The 19,178-nt window shown below is 40.3% G+C and overlaps 1 protein-coding gene across 1 annotated transcript in view; it reads left to right on the top strand.

Moving 5' to 3' along the window:
• Positions 1 to 19,178, top strand: part of LOC128695434 (pseudouridylate synthase TRUB1) — a 72,555-nt gene that overhangs the window by 26,613 nt on the left and 26,764 nt on the right. Inside the window, exons 3-4 of the mRNA XM_070088271.1 lie at positions 11,515 to 11,595; positions 14,436 to 14,498. Of these exons, the coding sequence (XP_069944372.1) occupies positions 11,515 to 11,595; positions 14,436 to 14,498 (144 nt within the window). The remainder of the gene's footprint in view (positions 1 to 11,514; positions 11,596 to 14,435; positions 14,499 to 19,178) is intronic.

Below are 19,178 nucleotides of genomic sequence, written 5' to 3'. Positions count from 1 at the left end.
ACAAAAGCTCTGTTTGAAAGGTGCTTTGTAATGACCTCAGAAACTGAACTGACTCTAAGAGAGTTTTGGAGAGATCACTTTAATATCCTCAATTGTGTAAACCTTATAGGTAAGGCTTGGGAGGAAGTGACTAAGAGGACCTTGAACTCTGCTTGGAAGAAACTGTGGCCAGAATGTGTAGAGAAAAGGGATTTTGAAGGGTTTGAGGCTAACCCTGAGAGGATTATGCCAGTTGAGGAATCCATTGTGGCATTGGGAAAGTCCTTGGGGTTGGAGGTTAGTGGGGAGGATGTGGAAGAGTTGGTGGAGGAGGACAATGAAGAACTAACCACTGATGAGCTGATAGATCAACTTCAAGAGCAAGAGGCCAGACCTGGGGAAATTGGTTCAGAGGAGGGGAGAGAGAAATTGAAGAAGTTGCCTACTACAAAGATTAAGGAAATCTGTGCAAAGTGGCTTGAAGTGCAAACCTTCATGGATGAAAATCACCCTCACACAGCTATTGCAAGCCGTGCTGGTGATTATTACACTGACAATGTTGTGAAACACTTTAGGCAAGTCATAAAGGAACGAGAGGTACAGGCCACTATGGACAGATATCTTGTGCGAAAGAAGTCCAGTGACTCTGAAGCTGGCCCTAGTGGCATTAAAAGAAGAAGGGAAGTAACCCCAGAAAAGGACTTACTACCTCAAGTCCTAATGGAAGGGGATTCCCCTTCTAAACAGTAAGAAGATAATGCTCTCCCCTCCTCCCATCTTATCAATCATCACCAGATCTTCAATAAAAGTAAGTGTCATGTAAGTGTGCATGCCTTTTTCAGTTTGTGTGTATTAAAATTAATATTTCATGTGGTAAAAAAAAATTTTTTTTCATACTTTTGGGTGTCTTGCACGGATTAATTTTATTTCCATTATTTCTTATGGGGAAAATTCATTCACATAACGATTATTTCGCATAACAATTACCCCTCTTGCACGGATTAAAATCGTTAACCGGGGGTCCACTGTATACTCTGATAACTATAGTTATGTGTACCTGTACCTAAGTAAACTTACACACTGTGCTAGCATGCAGGTACATATTAAAATGAATAAGAGTGTCTTATGTCTCAAGGACGCCATATTAACAATGATAATAATAATACATACATACTCAATAATCGCTCTGAGGCACATTAACCCTTTCAGGGTTTTTGACGTACTAGTACGTCTTACGCACCAGTGTTGGTGATGTACTAGTATGTATAAATTCTGGCGACCTCAAATCAAGTGGGAAAAATCTAGTAGGCCTAGATGTGAAAGAATAGGTCTGCATGGCCAGTGTGCACAGTATAAAAAAAATCCTACAGCACACAGTGCATAATGAGGAAAAAAAATAACTGTGTTTTTGGTTTAAAACAGCAACTTTGCAGTCTATTATCATATGGTATTTATGGGTGTATTCTCAATTTCTTGGTCTCATTTGATAGAATGGAAGAATATTACAGAAATAGATGTAATTTTGATTGGTTTCACGATGACAAGTACATACCTAGAAATTGAGCGCAAAGTAGCGAAAATGTTCGACTTTTACCGATGTTCAAGAGTAAATAAGTCACACCATGCATCCAATACATGTCAACTGGTGAGTGTGAGGGAAAAGTTCAATAGATAGGAATAGCGAGGAAGTATATAGTAACAATAGTTTCATTGCCGGCTACTTGTTAAGGTAGGGTAAGTCAAGCTCCCGCTATTCCCGCCTTTTTTCCCCCTCCCCGAAAGTGATAGTTTTATTGCCGGCTACTTGTTAAGGTAGGGTAAGTCAAGCTCCCACTATTCCCGCCTTTTTTCCCCCACCCCGAAAGTGATAGTTTGACTGCCGGCTGCTTGTTAAAGTAGGGTCTGTCTAGCTCCCGCTATCCCTTCCCCTCCTTCTTCCAACCCCCCCATTACCGAAAGGTGACGTGTGGGGCTCCGGTCCAAACAGTAATCACTAGACTCACAGCTCCCAGCACTACTCTTGGATGACAGAGAGGGTCACCTGCCAATCAACAAGTAGAACTGATGGAGATGGACTAACGTCCTGAGACTTCCCCTTTTTGGATTTAATTACCTGTGCACCTATATGAAATTGCAGGACGTAACCCCTCATCATTACAGCGGTAAAGAACCTGCTTTCCTGTCATTGGGATAGAATACTCAAGGCTATACTGTGAAGAACTAGCCAGTGGGTTGTAACCAACACCTACGACCCCCCCCCATCATTGGCAACGGCTACGATTTCAACAAGCAGTGTCACCAACACCAGACACCCAAGTTTTATATTAGCATTGAATTCAGTTATCATTTATATTTTTCATTTTTCATTTTCTTTAATGTAGGATTAATATTTCATATTTAAGTGTTTTATATTTTATATTTTCTATATAATGAAGTGTTTATGTTTGTCTGTTATTATTTCTTTTTCTGTTCATTAATTTTCCTGAGGAGGAGCCAGCCTTGGTAATACTGTCTGAAGTTATTACAGGGCTGAGTAAGCCTTCACAGTGAGTCTTATATTCTTGCACAAGTGCACTGATATTATTTATACTGTTTTTACAATGATGCAGTAGTATACATAATAGTAAATCTTCTATTTTTTGTGAGAATGAAAATTCAAAATGGAAAGCAAAAGTAATGTAAGAGGGGCCTGGAGATGTGAATAATAAACAAATAAAATGTTATTTTAGTGCCAGAAATGTCTGTCTTGTTTATTCTGGATCCTATTTTGAAACTGACATCTTTTGAAATTTGTGTGCAATTACCCAAATTGCCAATTTCTGACCACTTTATTGGGTAGTTGAAATCGGTAAGTGGGCGGTTTCTTGTACTCAATCTACAGAACAAATGGAATTCTAGCAAAATAGCTATGATTTTAGTAGATTGTAACATTGGAATTGGCCTAAAATAGGGCTCAAAATGGGTGAAATCGCTGTTGTGTCAATATCACCGAGACAGCTAACTTCGCAAGAGCATAATTCCGTAGGTTTTCCATTAAATTTCATACTTTTGGTGTCATTGTGATCGGAAAAAGATTTTCTATCTTTTCATAGGAAATTTTTTTTTTTTTTTTTTTTTTTAAATTTTTTGACCCTGAGAGTGAGTTAATGATTGGGGGTCTCGACCCTGAAAAGGTTAAATGTCATATATTTCGTTAATATACAGGTTTTCGTTAATCCATCTATGATATTTTTTCAAAATTTTATAATGCACATGCTACATAACATATAAACATGATAAATACACCCCACAGTAGAATAAATTAACATAAATATGAGATGTTTTTTCCAGCCATCTTTTCATAGTGTTGGAAAGAATAACATTCTCTATGGAAATAAGTCACTCCGTCTGACTTTTTTGGGTTATCCTAGGTTCTCTACACATATGCTGCTATATATGATAATTCTATGTAACTGTATTTGTGTATACCTGAATAAATTTACTTACTTACTTACTTACTAACACCAAAGAAAATGTATACAAAATAGTATTACTGGGGGTAACTGTAGAAAATTATTCCTTTCATATGCCTTCACTCAGAGCGTCATTTATTCTAAAAATGGTGTTAGATGAGAATGGGAGTACTGCTCTTGATTTTTTCTACTGTACCAATGTGGTACTGTACCAATGTGGTACAATACCAGTGTTTGTTGTGGAAATTATTTAATTTCCGAAGCTATAGTGCCTAATAAGTGTTTAATGTGTTGATTTGGGTCAAAATGTATTTGAAAATGGAATAGAACCAACAGGGTTCCCACTGCGCCTGCGCGGACGTGCGGGGGAACAGGTCGACACAGGGCATCAGGGAGTGGGAGTGTTTTGAATGTAGTTAAGTGGCTGTGAAAACATGGGACCAGGAGATTGGCGTTCACGGCGGCCTAAGGATTAATATAGGCCTCACTTCATAATAGGAAGTGTCGTAACTGTTCCTGGTGAAGAGTGAGGGAACGTGATTTACGGGACCACCGTAACAAAGTGGTAAAATTAGTGAATAATGGTGGGACCGGCGGTGACTGGTGCGCCGCCATGGAGTGTGTTCAGGGGAAAATACCCGTGATTTAATCCTCACTCATCGGTCTCAGATCTTAATGGAGTGACCTCTACTGTGTATAATAATTATGAGGCATTAAATCGTCTTGTGAATTGTAATGTAATCAATGATAATAACACTAAGTTAAGAGAATGCGTGAAGTGAAATAAGTCGCCTTGCTCCGAGTGAACACATTAGACCTCGTTGTTCCTGTCCTGAGGATAGTGAAGTTTTTATGGAGTCACGACTTCTAAACCGGGACAAACCAACAGATACCTCGTCCTGCTGGAATAAAACCCGTGTTGGTGTAACAGGACATCGAAATGAGATGGTGAATGGAGGAAATAAGGAGCATCAGTCACCCACAGTTAAGTAACCTTTCTAGTTATAGCAGACTGATACTGGCCAGTTAGGTATGTTGTAATTAGATAGGTTATGGGTGATCTAGTTACATTAAGTGACCACCAGAGAATATCTGGTAAGTGGTGGGATTATGTACAAGTGTTTTTCCTTGATGGATATATCCATGTGTAACCTACCCCCCCTCCTTCATTCAGTTAAACTAATATAATCTATACAGTCCACATATACAGTGGACCCTCAACCAGCGATGGCATCGATTAACGATAAATCTGACTAGCGATTCATTTAAACGCAAAAATTTTGCCTCGACTAGCGCTTAAAAACCCGACCAGCGCTATTCGTTCCGTACCATACGCGTCCACTTTGGCCTGAGCGCGCCTCACTTGTCCCTTTGGTGCCAGTGTTTACAAGCCAGCCAGCCACCGCGGTCGCTTCCAAACATACAACTGGAACATTTCATATTATCACAGCCTTTTTAGTGATTGCACCTGCAAAATAAGTCACCATGGGCCCCAAGAAAGCTTCTAGTGCCAACCCTACAGCAAAAAGGGTGAGAATTACTATGGAGATGAAGAAAGAGATCATTGATAAATATGAAAGTGGAGTGCGTATCTCTGAGCTGGTCAGGTTGTATAATAAACCCCAATCAACCATCGCTACTATTGTGGGCAAGAAAATGGCAATCAAGGAAGCTGTTCTTGCCAAAGGTGCAACTATGTTTTCGAAACTGAGATCGCAAGTACTCGAAGATGTTGAGAGACTGTTATTGGTGTGGATAAACGAGAAACAGATAGCAGGAGACAGCATCTCTCAAGCGATCATATGTGAAAAGGCTAGGAAGTTGCATGACGATTTAATTAAAAAAATGCCAGCAACTAGTGATGTGAGTGAATTTAAGGCCAGCAAAGGTTGGTTTGAGAGATTTAAGAAGCGTAGTGGCATTCATAGTGTGATAAGGCATGGTGAGGCTGCCAGTTCGGACCACAAATCGGCTGAAAAATATGTGCAGGACTTCAAGGAGTACATAGACAGTGAAGGACTGAAACCTGAACAAGTGTTTAATTGTGACGAAACAGGCCTGTTTTGGAAGAAAATGCCAAGCAGGACGTACATTACTCAGGAGGAAAAGGCACTCCCAGGACATAAGCCTATGAAAGACAGGCTTACTTTGTTGATGTGTGCCAATGCTAGTGGTGATTGCAAAGTGAAGCCTTTATTGGTGTATCACTCTGAAACCCCCAGAGTGTTCAGGAAAAACAATGTCCTCAAGGCTAATTTGTGTGTGCTGTGGAGGGCAAACAGTAAGGCATGGGTCACTAGGGACTTTTTCTATGACTGGTTACACCATGCATTTGCCCCCGATGTGAAAAATTACCTAATTGAAAAGAAATTAGACCTTAAGTGCCTCCTGGTATTAGACAATGCCCCTGGTCATCCTACAGATGTGGCAGAGCGACTTTCTAGGGACATGAGCTTCATTAAGGTGAAGTTTTTGCCTCCTAATACCACTCCTCTCCTGCAGCCCATGGACCAGCAGGTTATTTCCAACTTCAAGAAACTGTACACAAAAGCTATGTTTGAAAGGTGCTTTGTAGTGACCTCAGAAACTCAACTGACTCTAAGAGAGTTTTGGAAAGATCATTTTACCATCCTCAATTGTGTAAACATTATAGGTAAGGCTTGGGAGGAAGTGACTAAGAGGACATTGAACTCTGCTTGGAAAAAACTGTGGCCAGAATGTGTAGACAAAAGGGATTTTGAAGGGTTTGAGGCTAACCCTGAGAATCCTATGCCAGTTGAGGAATCCATTGTGGCATTGGGGAAGTCCTTGGGGTTGGAGGTTAGTGGGGAGGATGTGGAAGAGTTGGTGGTGGAGGACAGTGAAGAACTAACCACTGATGAGCTGCTAGATCATCTTGAACAGCAAGAGGGCAGACCTGAGGAAACTGCTTCGGAGGAGGGGAGAGAGAAATTGAAGAAGTTGCCTACTTCTAAGATTAAGGAAATCTGTGCAATGTGGCTTAAAGTGCAAAGCTTTATGGATGATAATCACCCTGACACAGCTACTGCAAGCCGTGTTGGCAACCTGTACACTGACAATGTTGTGAACCACTTTAGGAAAGTCATAAAGGAACGAGAGGTACAGGCCTCTATGGACAGATATGTTGTGCGACAGAAGTCCAGTGACTCTCAAGCTGGTCCTAGTGGCATTAAAAGAACAAGGGAAGTAACCCCAGAAAAAGACTTGCTGCCTCAAGTGCTAATGGAAGGGGATTCCCCTTCTAAACAGTAAGAAGATAACGCTCTCCCCTCCTCCCATCCCATCAATCATCACCAGATCTTCAATAAAGGTAAGTGTCATGTAACTGTGCATGTAATCTTCAGTTTGTGTGTATTAAAATTAATATTTCATGTGGTAAATTTTTTTTTTTTTTCAATACTTTTGGGTGTCTTGCACGGATTAATTTGATTTCCATTATTTCTTATGGGGAAAATTAACTTGACTAACGATTATTTTGACTAACGATGAGCTCTCAGGAACGGATTAATATCGCTGGTTGAGGGTCCACTGTATTTTTTCCATTTATAAAAGCATATAAATGCCAGATAACAAGTTTACACTAACATATATTAATTAGCAATAGAACTAGGCATTAATAAGTAAAATACACACACAGTACACTCAGTATATACCTCAAAATATTTGTAGTCTTAATGTAGGGCAAAAGGTGAGTAGTATTTACTCTAAGTCAGGTGTGGTAGCCCCCCTGGCCACCCCACCCACACATACTATACTACGATGCTTAAAGCTCCCTAGAGCGATAAAATGCATATATAGTACACTCATTAATTACCTTAAAATATTTGTAGTCTTAATGTAGGGTGAGAGGTGAGTTTCATTTGTATAGAGTCAGGTTGGGAAGTATGGGTAGCCAGGAAGGGCAGCCCTCCCAACCCCACTCACACATAATGTAAACAAACCAGATGAACACGTCTGATTTTCGTCACTTTACATTGTGTACAAGTTGTCTCCACGTTGATACAGTAGAATAAATAAAGAGAAACACGCTCATTTTCACGTAACATCATTTTTAGAAGAAATGACACCCTGAGCAAAGGTATACGAAAGGAATAATTTTCTAGTTACCCCCAGTAATATTATAGTGACATATTTTCTCTGATGTTGGACTACAAGTTGCCTGGCTACCACAAGTCCTACAAGTTGCCTGGCTACCACAAGTCTCCTACAAGTTGTCTGGCTACCACAAGTTGCCTGGCTTCCACAAGTTGCCTGGCTACCACAAGTCCTACAAGTTATTTATATTGTTTATTATGTCATATTAGATGAATTGTGACAAATAAATAAGCCATAGAGTTGATATTAGGGTTATTTTGTCATGCCTCCTGAGAGCAGGAATTCAGCTGGAATGAATTAATTGCATTTCATTTAATTTAAACGAGGAAAATTTACCCAGCATACGAACATATCAGGATACAAACAAGTCCACGGAATGGATTAAATTCGTAACCTGAGGTTCCACTGTATTACGTAATGTTTTCCCTCCACCTGGCAACCATACCTCCATAGCATATAAACAGCATGTTTATATGCTATGTAATGTGTTTCTTATATAATTTTGAAGAAAATATTGTAGATGGATTAATGAAAATGTCTGTATTGATGTAAAATTAGACATTTAATGTGCCAAGAGTGATTATTATTACATAATAGAGAGATGTGCTCATGGAGAATGTAAACAAACCGGGTGGCGCTCACTGTATTTGAAAGACCACTTGCCATATAGAAAGTTTTGGTCATAATTTGAGATCGCCATATTAGCGGAATGCCGTAAGGTGAAACACTGAAAAGCAGGGCCCTACTGTATATTAATGTATTTGAAAGGATTCCTTGTTTCTCAGTGAATTTATTATCAAAGAAACTTCAGAAGCATTAGCTGGGGACAGATACAGAGAGCTTGGAAATGAAATGCATTGCATAACTATGGGTTTTTCCATGTAAAATAAAAAAATATAGTGTAAAACCTATGCATTGCCATGGAAAACAAACTTTATTTTGTATTTCATTTAGTTTCTCGGCTGTTTCATCAGGTTGGATGGAAGGTTCATTTAGTAAAAAATTTCTCTTGTTTTGGTTAATTTTCAAGAGCCCAGAATTTGTGAGTGTTTTCCAGATCTTTTTCATATCCTCTTATATGTCATTACATCTTTTTGCATTGTACTGTTTCTTAGATTACATTTCCTTATTAGTTTCATGAGTAATGATATACTGTACATGTACAGGAAGGCCTTACTTATATGGCAGGTTAGGTTCCAGGCTACTGCCATAAAGCAAAAATCGCCATTGTCCCACCAGCTGGCAGTCTTCACCAGAGGGCATAACATAATGAAAAACATGGAAACTGAAACGAGGTGCTATATATGCAGGGCCCTCCGTATATAAAATACATAATAACTTCAAAATGCTTGAAACCCTGAAAAGTTTCCATACAGAATCCAGACAAGGTACTCATTGAAGGCATAAACAAACTAAGAGAAAGTGGCACACAGATGCCCAGCTGCATTAATAGTGAATCAGGTTCCCCACAGATGAATGCTTGTGTATAATTAAATTCTGCCGTATTAGTGAATCGCTGAGAAGTGAAGTACTAAAAACTGGGGCCCGCTTGTATAAGTTTTTGATTGCTCTTTGGGTATTAAACTTGGTGGATCTGAGGATGCTGTTTGTTAGCCACTGACTAGTTAGTCTCTCTTGTGACCTGCTTGGTTTTTAAAGGAAAATGCCTATTGTAGCGGGTTGGAATTTTCTGTAGGTAATCATTGACACTAGTAAATGTCCTGATTGTCAGTAAACTCTGTGTGGCTTTCAGAATCATTGGCTGCTGCATTAAAGTCTCATTGTAGCATTGGAATGAGATCTACTAGTTTTGAGTGGCAGTTTATATTTGTTGGTTGTGAGGAATGACCTCTTATAATTTTAATACTTGTGATGAATGTAATAATAATAATAATAATAATAATAATAGTAATCACAGCTGTTTATGTATACGTCCTGTTTGGATATGCGAAAATTTTTGCTTGGTATACAACCTTTGTTTGGAATGTGATTCACTTGCTAGAACTTGTATGTGTCAAAATGAGTCACGACACCGCATGCTACCCATGTTTACCTCTCTCTCTTGAGACAAAGCCAGGATATTGTTTCTAGGCAGGTCCATAGGTCTGGATGTGAGTGATGGTGATGTGGAGGAGTTAGTGGAGGGGCACAGGGAAGAGCTGACCACTGAGGAGCTGCAGGAACTTGAGAAGGAGGAGCACAAGACTAAGATGGATGCACTTTCTTCAGGCTCAGAAGAGGAGATAGAGGAAGCCCCTACTTCATTAATCAAGGAAATCTTTGCCAAATGGATGATCATCAAAAACTTTGCAGAGAAGTACCACCCATCAAAGCCCAAACAAGCCATAATAGCATGGTCTGGAATGACCAGACTGTCACATTTCTGAAACATCCTGAGGAGAAAGCAGAAAGTCAAACTTAGTGAGCTTCAACCAGGTCAAAATAGGGAAGAGAGAGAGAGAGAGAAAAGAGAAGGGGACTCTCTTTCCAAATAATAACATTTCCCCCTCCTTCTCAGCACTATCCTAGAAGGCACTTGACTCTTTTCAGCAAAGTAAAGTGAGGTTAAATTTGTATTTATTTCATCTAATTCTTTTGTATATATGTATGTATTTTAGTATTAAGCAGTGTTTAAATTACATATTTTAGTATTAAGCAGTGTTTAAATTATTTTATACAACCCCATCAATGTATAATATGCCAATAATAGGATTTTTTTTTATGGAAACTGATTAATCATTTTCCCTATATGTATTTCTTATGGGAAAATTCGTTTGGCATACGTCCTGTTTGGTATAAGTCCAAGGTCCTGGAATGGATTAACCCTTTCAGGGTCCAGAGAACAAATTTCAAAGTGTGCACCAGTGTCCAAGAATTTAAAAAAAATAATTTTGTTATTTTTTCTTATGAAATGGTAGAGAATCTTTTTCTAAAGATGATAAAACAAAAAGTACGAAATTTGATGGAAAATTGACGAAATTATGCTCTCGCAAATTTTGATGTGTCAGCGATATTTACGCATTTTCCTGACTTTGACTCCCATTTTAGGCCAATTACATTATTCCAGTCAACCAAATTGTTAGCTATTTCACTAGTATTACTTCTATCCTATCAATTGAACACAAGAAATCACCAAGTCAACTTTTTCAACTACAAAATAAAGTGATTGGAAATTGGTAATTTGGCCAGTTTAATGCAAAGTTCAGAATATTCCAATTTCAAAATAGGGTCCAGAATAAACAATGCAGGCATTCCTGGCACTAACATTTTCTCTGTTCATTAGTTACGTTTTCAAGCTTTACGCATTAATTCCATTTTAGATTTTTTATTCATATAATGAATTTTTATTCAAACCAAAAAATAGAAGATTTACTCTTATGCAATATTGTAATAATTGTATAAATAATATCACCACATTTGTGAGCGTATATTAGACCCACCAGCTGGCATGTATTAGATGTGTGAGGTCATTTTTTTACTCTTGAACATCGGCAAAAATTTAACATTTCTGCTACTTTGAGCTCAGTTTCAAGCCTTCTCCAGTACTAAAACCAATCAAAATCATATCTATTTCTGTAGTATATGTTCCATTCTATCAAATGAGACCAAGAAATCGCAAATATAACTATAAAAGACATTCGAGAAAACACTGCAAAGTTGCTGTTTTAATCGAAAATTATGGCCTCAGTTTTTTTCTCTCATTATGCACTGTGTGCTGCAGGCTTTGTTTTATGTGATGCACAGATACCACATAGATGTATTCTCTCATATCTAGGCCCAAATTTACCACTCACAGCTTATCAGAGTGAGCTGAGCTCATGGCGTAGATCTACGGTTTGGACCCTCAATGCAAAGCTGTAGATCTACGGCACGGACCCTGAAAGGGTTAAGGACGTATACTGAGGTACCACTGTATTTTGTTATGTAAATATAATGAAATCAAATTTATTGTATGCTCTTGTTTCAGAGCTCTCAAGTATCTTACCTGCTTATGATGTGAAGCTTGGGCATGGTGGAACTTTGGACTCTACAGCAACAGGAGTTATAAGTATGGGGAGAGTAGTCACTTAGAGAGGTTTTATTCATGTAGTTTTTATAGTCACTACAGTGTCATATAGAATCCATGAATTTTGTAGCATGATAGATTACTGATAACTCGCTGTGTCCATGAGGTTTTTAATGAGTCAAATTCCTTTTTTTTTTATTTGAGTTTTATGATTTTATTGTCACTGTAGATTATTACAATCATCCCTTACTTAATGACTGAGATAGGGATCATAAGACTGGTTCTTTAAACAAAATTGTGCCAAGTAAATCTTATATTCCCACAAGAGCCTATGTTATAAATCAAGATGTAGATCGGGACGGTAATTTCCTGTACGTAATACAAGTTTTTTACATTATATAAATCTAATTTCCCCATAAGAACCCATATTATTGCTCTTTTAGTAAAGCTCTAAACAGGTTAAAACATTGTCATAAGTAAATCTTACTCTGCACCCATATATTTTCTTCATTAAGGTCAACACTTTATTATTGTTGACACTTTATTAATGCCGACACTTCCTCTGTCATTCCACATTTGTGGAATGATAAAGAAAGTTACTGATACGAAGTTATACCAGACTGGTGAGCCAAGAAGAATACTCTTCAATAGTTAATTTTTTTTTTTAAACACGTTGGCTGTTTCCCAATGAGGCAGGGTGACCCAAAAAGAAAGAAAAACCCAAAAAGAGAGAAAAAACTTTCATTATCATTCAACACTTTCACCATCACTCAGATATAATCACTGTCTTTGCAGAGGCGCTCAAATACAACAGTTTAGATCTCACTCCAAACAGCTAATATCCGAAACCCTTCCTTTAAAGTGCAGGCATTGTACTTCTTACCTCCAGGACTCAAGTCCGGCCAACCGGTTTCCCTGAATCCCTTCACGAAATATTACCCTGCTCACACTCCAATAGCTCGTCAGGCTCCAAAAAACATTCATCTCCATTCATTCATATCTAAAATCCTCACACACGCTTGCTGGAAGTCCAAGCCCCTCACCCACATAACCTCCTTTACCCCCTCCCTCCAACTTTTCCTAGGGCGACCTCTACCCCGCCTTCCACTACAGATTTACATACTAAGTCATTCTGTTTCATTCTATCATCTCTAAATGACCAAACCTCCTCAATAACCCCTCTTCAGCCCTCTGACTAATACTTTTATTAACTTCACACCTCTTCCTAATTTTCACACTACAAATTCTCTGCATAATATTTACACCACACATTGCCCTTAGACAGGACTTCTCCACTGCCTCCACCCTTCCCCCTCATTGCAACATTAACAACCCATGCTTTACACCCATATAAGAATGTTGGTACCACTATAATCTTATACATTCCTTTCTTTGCCTCCCTGGATAAAGTTTTTTGCTTCCACAGATACCTCAGAGCAACACTTAGCTTTTTTCTTTCATCAGTTCACTGGTTAACCTCATCCTTCATAAACCCAGCTGCTGACAAGTCAGCTCTCAAATATCTGAACACATTCACTTCTTCCATACTTCCTCCCTCCAATGTGATATCCAGTTTTTCTTTATCTAAATCGTTTGATACCATTATCACCTTACTCTTATCTGTGTTCACTTTCACCTTTCTTCCTTTACACACCCTCCCAAACTTGTTCACTAACATTTGCAATTTAGAATCTCCCAAAAGAACAGTATCATCAGTAAAAAGTAACTCTGTCAATTCCCATTTTGTATTTGATTCCCCATAATTTAATCCCACCTCTCTCCCCAACACCCTAACATTTACTTCTTTTACAACCCCGTCTATAAATATGTTAAACACCCATGGTGACATTACACATCCCTGTCTAAGATCTACTTTTACCAGGAAATAATCTCCCTCTCTCCTACACACCCAAACCTGAGCCTCACTATCCTCATAAAAACTCTTTACAGCATTTAGTAACTTACTACCTATTCTATACACTTGCAACATCTGCCACATTGCTTCCCTATCCACCCTATGATATGCCTTGTCTAAATCCATAAAAGCAATGAAAACTTCCCTACCTTTATCTAAATACTGTTCACATATATGCTTCAATGTAAACACTTGATATACACATCCCCTACCCATTTTAGAGCCTTCTTGTTCATCTGCAATCCTGCTAATTCTTTCAATAATAACCCTACCATACACTTTACCTGGTATGCTCAGTAAACTTATTCCCCTATAATTTTGCCCCTCCCCCTTCCCTTTATATAAAGGAACTATACATGCTTTCTGCCAACCTCTAGGTACCTTCACCTCTTTTATACATTTATTGAACAAAAATACCAACCACTCCAACACTGTATCATCCTTTGCTTTTATCATTTCTTTCGTGATCCTGTCAGTTCAGCTGCTTTACCTCCTGTCATTCTGTGTAATGCCTCACACACCTTCTCCACACTCACATTCAGTTGTTCTTCACTCCTAAAAGATGTTTAACTTCCCTGGCCAGTGCATGAAATTACTGCCTCTCTTCATCAACATTTAAAAGTTCCTCAAAATATTCCTGCCATCTTCTCAATACCTCCAACTCCCCATCTACTACTCCCCTACTCTGTTTTTAACTGACAAATCCATTCATTCCATAGGCTTTCTTTACCTGTTTATCTCACTCCAATTTTTTTCTTATTCTCAGCAAAATTTGTTTACAGGAAATTTACAGAGTGCTAGATTTATAGGTAGACAAATAACATTAAGGGAAAGAACAGTGGATACTTACATCTGGGATTGGTTCTGTCTCATTATAGAGAAAATAAAGTAGGATTAAAGATTTTGATTTAGGCAAGCCTACTGTTGCATTAATCAAGTTAAAATTTTAATATTTTTTCCTTGACAGCGGTTGGTGTTGGGACAGGCTGCCAACAACTAAAATGTCTTATCACTATGATGAAGCAGTTTGGTTAGTTAACTTATATTTATGTGACTGTACTTACAGTACTCCTTTTCCAGCTATAATCATCCTGAAATCATTAGTTTTTGAGTGCCTTTAGAACACCTCTTTCATTATTTAGATTTTCTGAATTTATTTCAGTGGTATTGTTTTCCTTTTAATTCTGAATTAACATCCATTTTCTGATCATTTAACTCTGTGTTTAGCCCTTAAATTGTCCAAACGTAGATCTACATTTACGTGCGTAGCGCTCCGACCTTTATTTTCTCTATTTGAAAGCATGTAAAAAATGTAGATCTACGTTCGGATTATTATTATAATCAAAAAGAAGCGCTAAGCCACAAGGGCTATACAGCGCTGCAGGGTAGGGAAGGAAGCAAGGGAATTGGATGGCAGAAGGGAGGGGGGATGATCAGCAGGTTACAGAAAACAGCGGGGCAGGGGATAGTACGGGGGTAGAGGGTAGCAAGAGATACAAGTAGAAAGGGCTGAACGTATCAAAATTTGTGGAGTAAGTCAGTCGTTGTCAAAAAGTCAATGAGAGAGTCCGGATGAAAGGTGGGTCCATCAGCGAGAAGGGAAGGTAAAGAGAGAGCAGCGGGGCGAAGACGACGACAGAGGTAAATTCTGCGTGCTCGTTGATAAAGTGGGCAGTCCAACAGAATGTGGCTGACTGATAATGGAGCTTGGCAATTCTCACAGAGAGGAGCAAGACGCCTCTCCATGAGATATCCATGAGTAAGACGAGTATGGCCAATGCGAAGACGGGAGAGAGTAGTCTCCCAACCTCGACACTGGTGATAAGAAGACGGCCAGTAACCTATACTCGGTTTAATAGACTGAAGTTTGTTGCCGAGCATAGTAGACCAACGTTGTTGCCAACGGGTGTGAAGGTGGGAAGATATTACAGCAAAATAGTCCGTACATGGAATACCTCTATAAGAAACTGGTAGGTCATGTACTGCTGACCGCGCAGCAGTGTCTGCCTGTTCATTGCCCTGTACGTCAACATGACCAGGGACCCAACAAAAAACAATATCTTTATGCTTAGTAAAGATGCGGCGTAGCCAAAGTTGGATACGGAGGACTAAGGGGTGAGGTGTATCAAATTTTTGTATAGCCTGTAAAGCACTAAGGGAGTCTGAGACAACCACAAATGATGACACAGGCATAGATGCAATACGGATAAGTGCTGTAAGGATGGCATATAATTCAGCAGTAAAAATACTAGCTGAAGATAGTAAATGCCCTTGTACGACGCTGTCCGGAAACACTGCTGCGAATCCTACGCCGTCAGAAGACTTAGAGCCATCTGTGTACACAGCAATGGCATGAGAATGAGAGTGAAAGTGGTCAAGAAAAAGAGAGCGGGAAGCGACCGTAGACAGTTGGGCTTTCGAGCAAGGGAGGGAGAAAGAACAGACTCGAACAGCTGGAACTTCCCAGGGGGGTAGGGAAAAGTGTGATGCTACATGTACATAGAAAGGTGGTAGTTGAAGAGAAGACAAGAGCGAATGAAGGCGAAGAGAGAAGGGACGGAGTAAGCAGGGGCGGCGAACAAATAAAGAATGTCTACTAATATCAGTGACCATTCTATAAATGGAAGGATTGCGGAGATCATGAGAGCGTACATAGTAGCGCAGGCAATGGGCATCACGGCGATCGGATAAGGATGGAACGTTCGCTTCTGCATAGAGGCTTTCGACAGGGGAAGAGCGAAAAGCACCAAGGCATAAACGTAATCCTTGGTGATGAATGGGGTTAAGGCTAGAGAGAGTAGCAGGAGATGCCGCTGAATAGATCTGGTCACCATAATCAAGTTTCGATAAAATAAGGGTGGAATGTAGGTGAAGGAGGGTTCGACGATCAGCTCCCCACGAAAGATGAGCAAGGGTTTTAAGAAGGTTCAGCCGGCTGTGACAAGTTGCCTTCAGAGAGGTAATGTGAGGTTTCCAGGATAACCTACGATCAAAGAGGAGGCCCAGAAACTTGACTGTATCACGTTCAGGGATACGTGAGCCATAGAGGTACAAAGGATGATCAGAGATGACAGAGCGTCTAGTGAAAGTGATTTGGTGGGTTTTAGTGCTGGAAAATTTAAACCCATGTGTGGTGGCCCAATTGGAAACACGGTCGACTGCATGCTGGAGAGAAACTGTAAGGAGGTGACAGTCAGCGCCTGCACAGGCAATAGCGAAGTCATCAACATAGAGTGATGACCAAATATTTGATGGAAGACTAGAGGCCAAATCATTAATAGCAAGGAGAAAAAGTGTTGTGCTCAGAACACATCCCTGGGGGACACCTTCAGCTTGGATAAAGTCCGGGGAGAGCACATTATTAACCCGAACACGGAAATGCCTGTCAGTTAAAAAGTTCTTAAGGAAGGATGGTAGATTGCCTCGAAGGCCTAAGGAGTGGGCTTGGGCTAAAATATTATACCTCCAAGTTGTGTCATATGCCTTCTCAAGATCAAAAAATATGGCAATAACTGAGTGGTTATTCGCAAAGGCATTACGAACATACGTATCCAAGCGCAGTAAGGGGTCTATGGTAGAACGTCCCTTACGAAAGCCATATTGACGAGTGGAGAGACTGTTGTGTGTCTCTAAATACCACACTAAACGTCTATTTACTAGACGTTCCATTACTTTGCAAACTGCACTGGTAAGAGCAATGGGACGATAGTGGGAGGTTTCATGTCCCGTAGTGCCTGGTTTGCGGAAAGGGAGAACAATGGCGGATTTCCACAGCTGTGGAAGAACTCCTTGTGACCAAATAAGATTGTAAAGGCGTAATAGGACTGCAAGGGCTGACTGATGTAAATGTTGTAGCATACGAATATGAATGTCGTCGGGCCCAGCTGCCGATGATCGACAAGCTGAGAGTGTTGCCTCCAGTTCTTGAAGTGTAAAAGGCACATTATACTGTTCTTCTCTGAGAGAAGAAAAGTCCAAGGGTGCTAACTCTCTGGCAGACTTTGAGGAAAGAAATGAGGGGCATAGATGGAGTCCCTGAGAAATACGGACCAGATGATTGCCAATTTCATTGGCAACATCTAGTGGGTTTGCTATATCAACACCGGCAACCCGCAGAACAGGAGCCGGGTCAGGAGAATATTTACCACTCAGTTTTCGTACTTTTTTCCAGACTGCACTCATAGAGGAAGCAGAGGTGATGGTGGAGACATAATCTCGCCAGCAAGTGCGTTTAGCGTCACGGATGACACGGCGAGCGATCGCACGCTTCTGTTTAAAATCAAGGAGTCGCTCTGTGGTTCTATTGTACCGGTACCTGCCCCATGCAGCGCGTTTCAAACGTACTGCACGAGCACAAGCAGGAGACCACCAAGGCACGCATTTCTGAGAATGCCTGCTCGAAGTTTGGGGTATAGAATGAGAAGCTGCGGTGAAAACGGAGGATGAGAAGAGGTGTAAAAGCTCATCGATGGAGGACGAAGAAGGAACCTCTTTAAAAACAGTCAGGTGTGAGTAAAGGTTCCAATTTGCCCGATTAAATTGCCAGCGTGGGGTGCGAAGAGGTGGCGAATATGAAGGGGAAGTAAGAATGATTGGGAAATGATCACTGTCATGTAAGTCCGGGAGAACAGACCAAGTAAAGTCTAATGCGGCGGAGGAAGAGCAAACTGAGAGATCGATGCAAGAGAGAGTATGAGTCCGAGGATCAAAATGGGTGTGAGTACCTGTATTTAAAACATGGAGGGGGTGGGTGGCAAGAAAAGCCTCTAACTGAATTCCACGGGAATCACAGTGAGACCCTCCCCAGAGGAAATGGTGGGCATTAAAATCACCAAGTAACAGAATTGGTGGCGGTAATGACGAAACAAGGAAGGCAAAATCCGGAATAGATAATGCCCGAGAAGGAGAGAGATATAAAGAACAGAGCGTATACCACCTATGTAAGTGGATACGGGCTGCTGTGTAATGCAGCGAAGTATGAACAAATAGCTGATGGTACGGAATATCAGTGCGGAGAAGAAGGGCACTTTCATTAAAGGTCCCATCAGGAAAAGGATCTGAAGAATACAATAAATTATAGCCTGAGATGTGAGAAATAACAGCAGAGTGTAATTTTGGTTCCTGTAAGCAAACACCAACAGGGGCAAACTGGGAGAGTAACATCTGAAGCTCACCCCGATTACCCCTGAGGCCACGTATATTCCACTGTAAAAAGGCCATGAATGGCAATGATAAAGATACTTGAAATCCGCAGGTAAGGGTTCCTACGGACTAGGAGGGTTAGAAAAGTCCACATGCGGAGGCAGTGGAAAATGTTCAAGCAGCGAAGGAACGGTGCGCTGTGAAGAAAGGAGTTGCGCAGATGGAGCAGAGGAGAGAGAAAGAGCGGAAGGTGGATCAGTGTCCATTGATGGTTTGGTCTCTGCAATATATTCAGAGATTGCTTCAAGTGTTTCAGAATTCAGAGATGTTGTATGGGAGACAATATTGGGAATGGTAGGGGGAGGATGAGTAAAGATTGGAACTGTATTGGACTGTACCAAGGTAGGGGGGGGCGAAAGGGTGGAGGGAACTGGAGAAGCGTGGCAGGGGACAGAAGAGACAGGAACCTGGGAGGTAGCAGAAGAGGAAGAAACTTGGGAGGGAACAGGGGAGGAAGGTACATTACGAGGAGGAGGGTGAACCTCTGCACTTGTAACTGAGCCAGTGA

This window comes from Cherax quadricarinatus, chromosome 2, assembly GCF_038502225.1.
Source record: "Cherax quadricarinatus isolate ZL_2023a chromosome 2, ASM3850222v1, whole genome shotgun sequence".
In the NCBI taxonomy this organism is placed as follows: Eukaryota; Metazoa; Arthropoda; class Malacostraca; order Decapoda; family Parastacidae; genus Cherax; species Cherax quadricarinatus.
The sequence above is the reverse complement of the archived record's forward strand: the minus strand, read 5'-3'. Positions and strand labels throughout refer to the sequence as shown.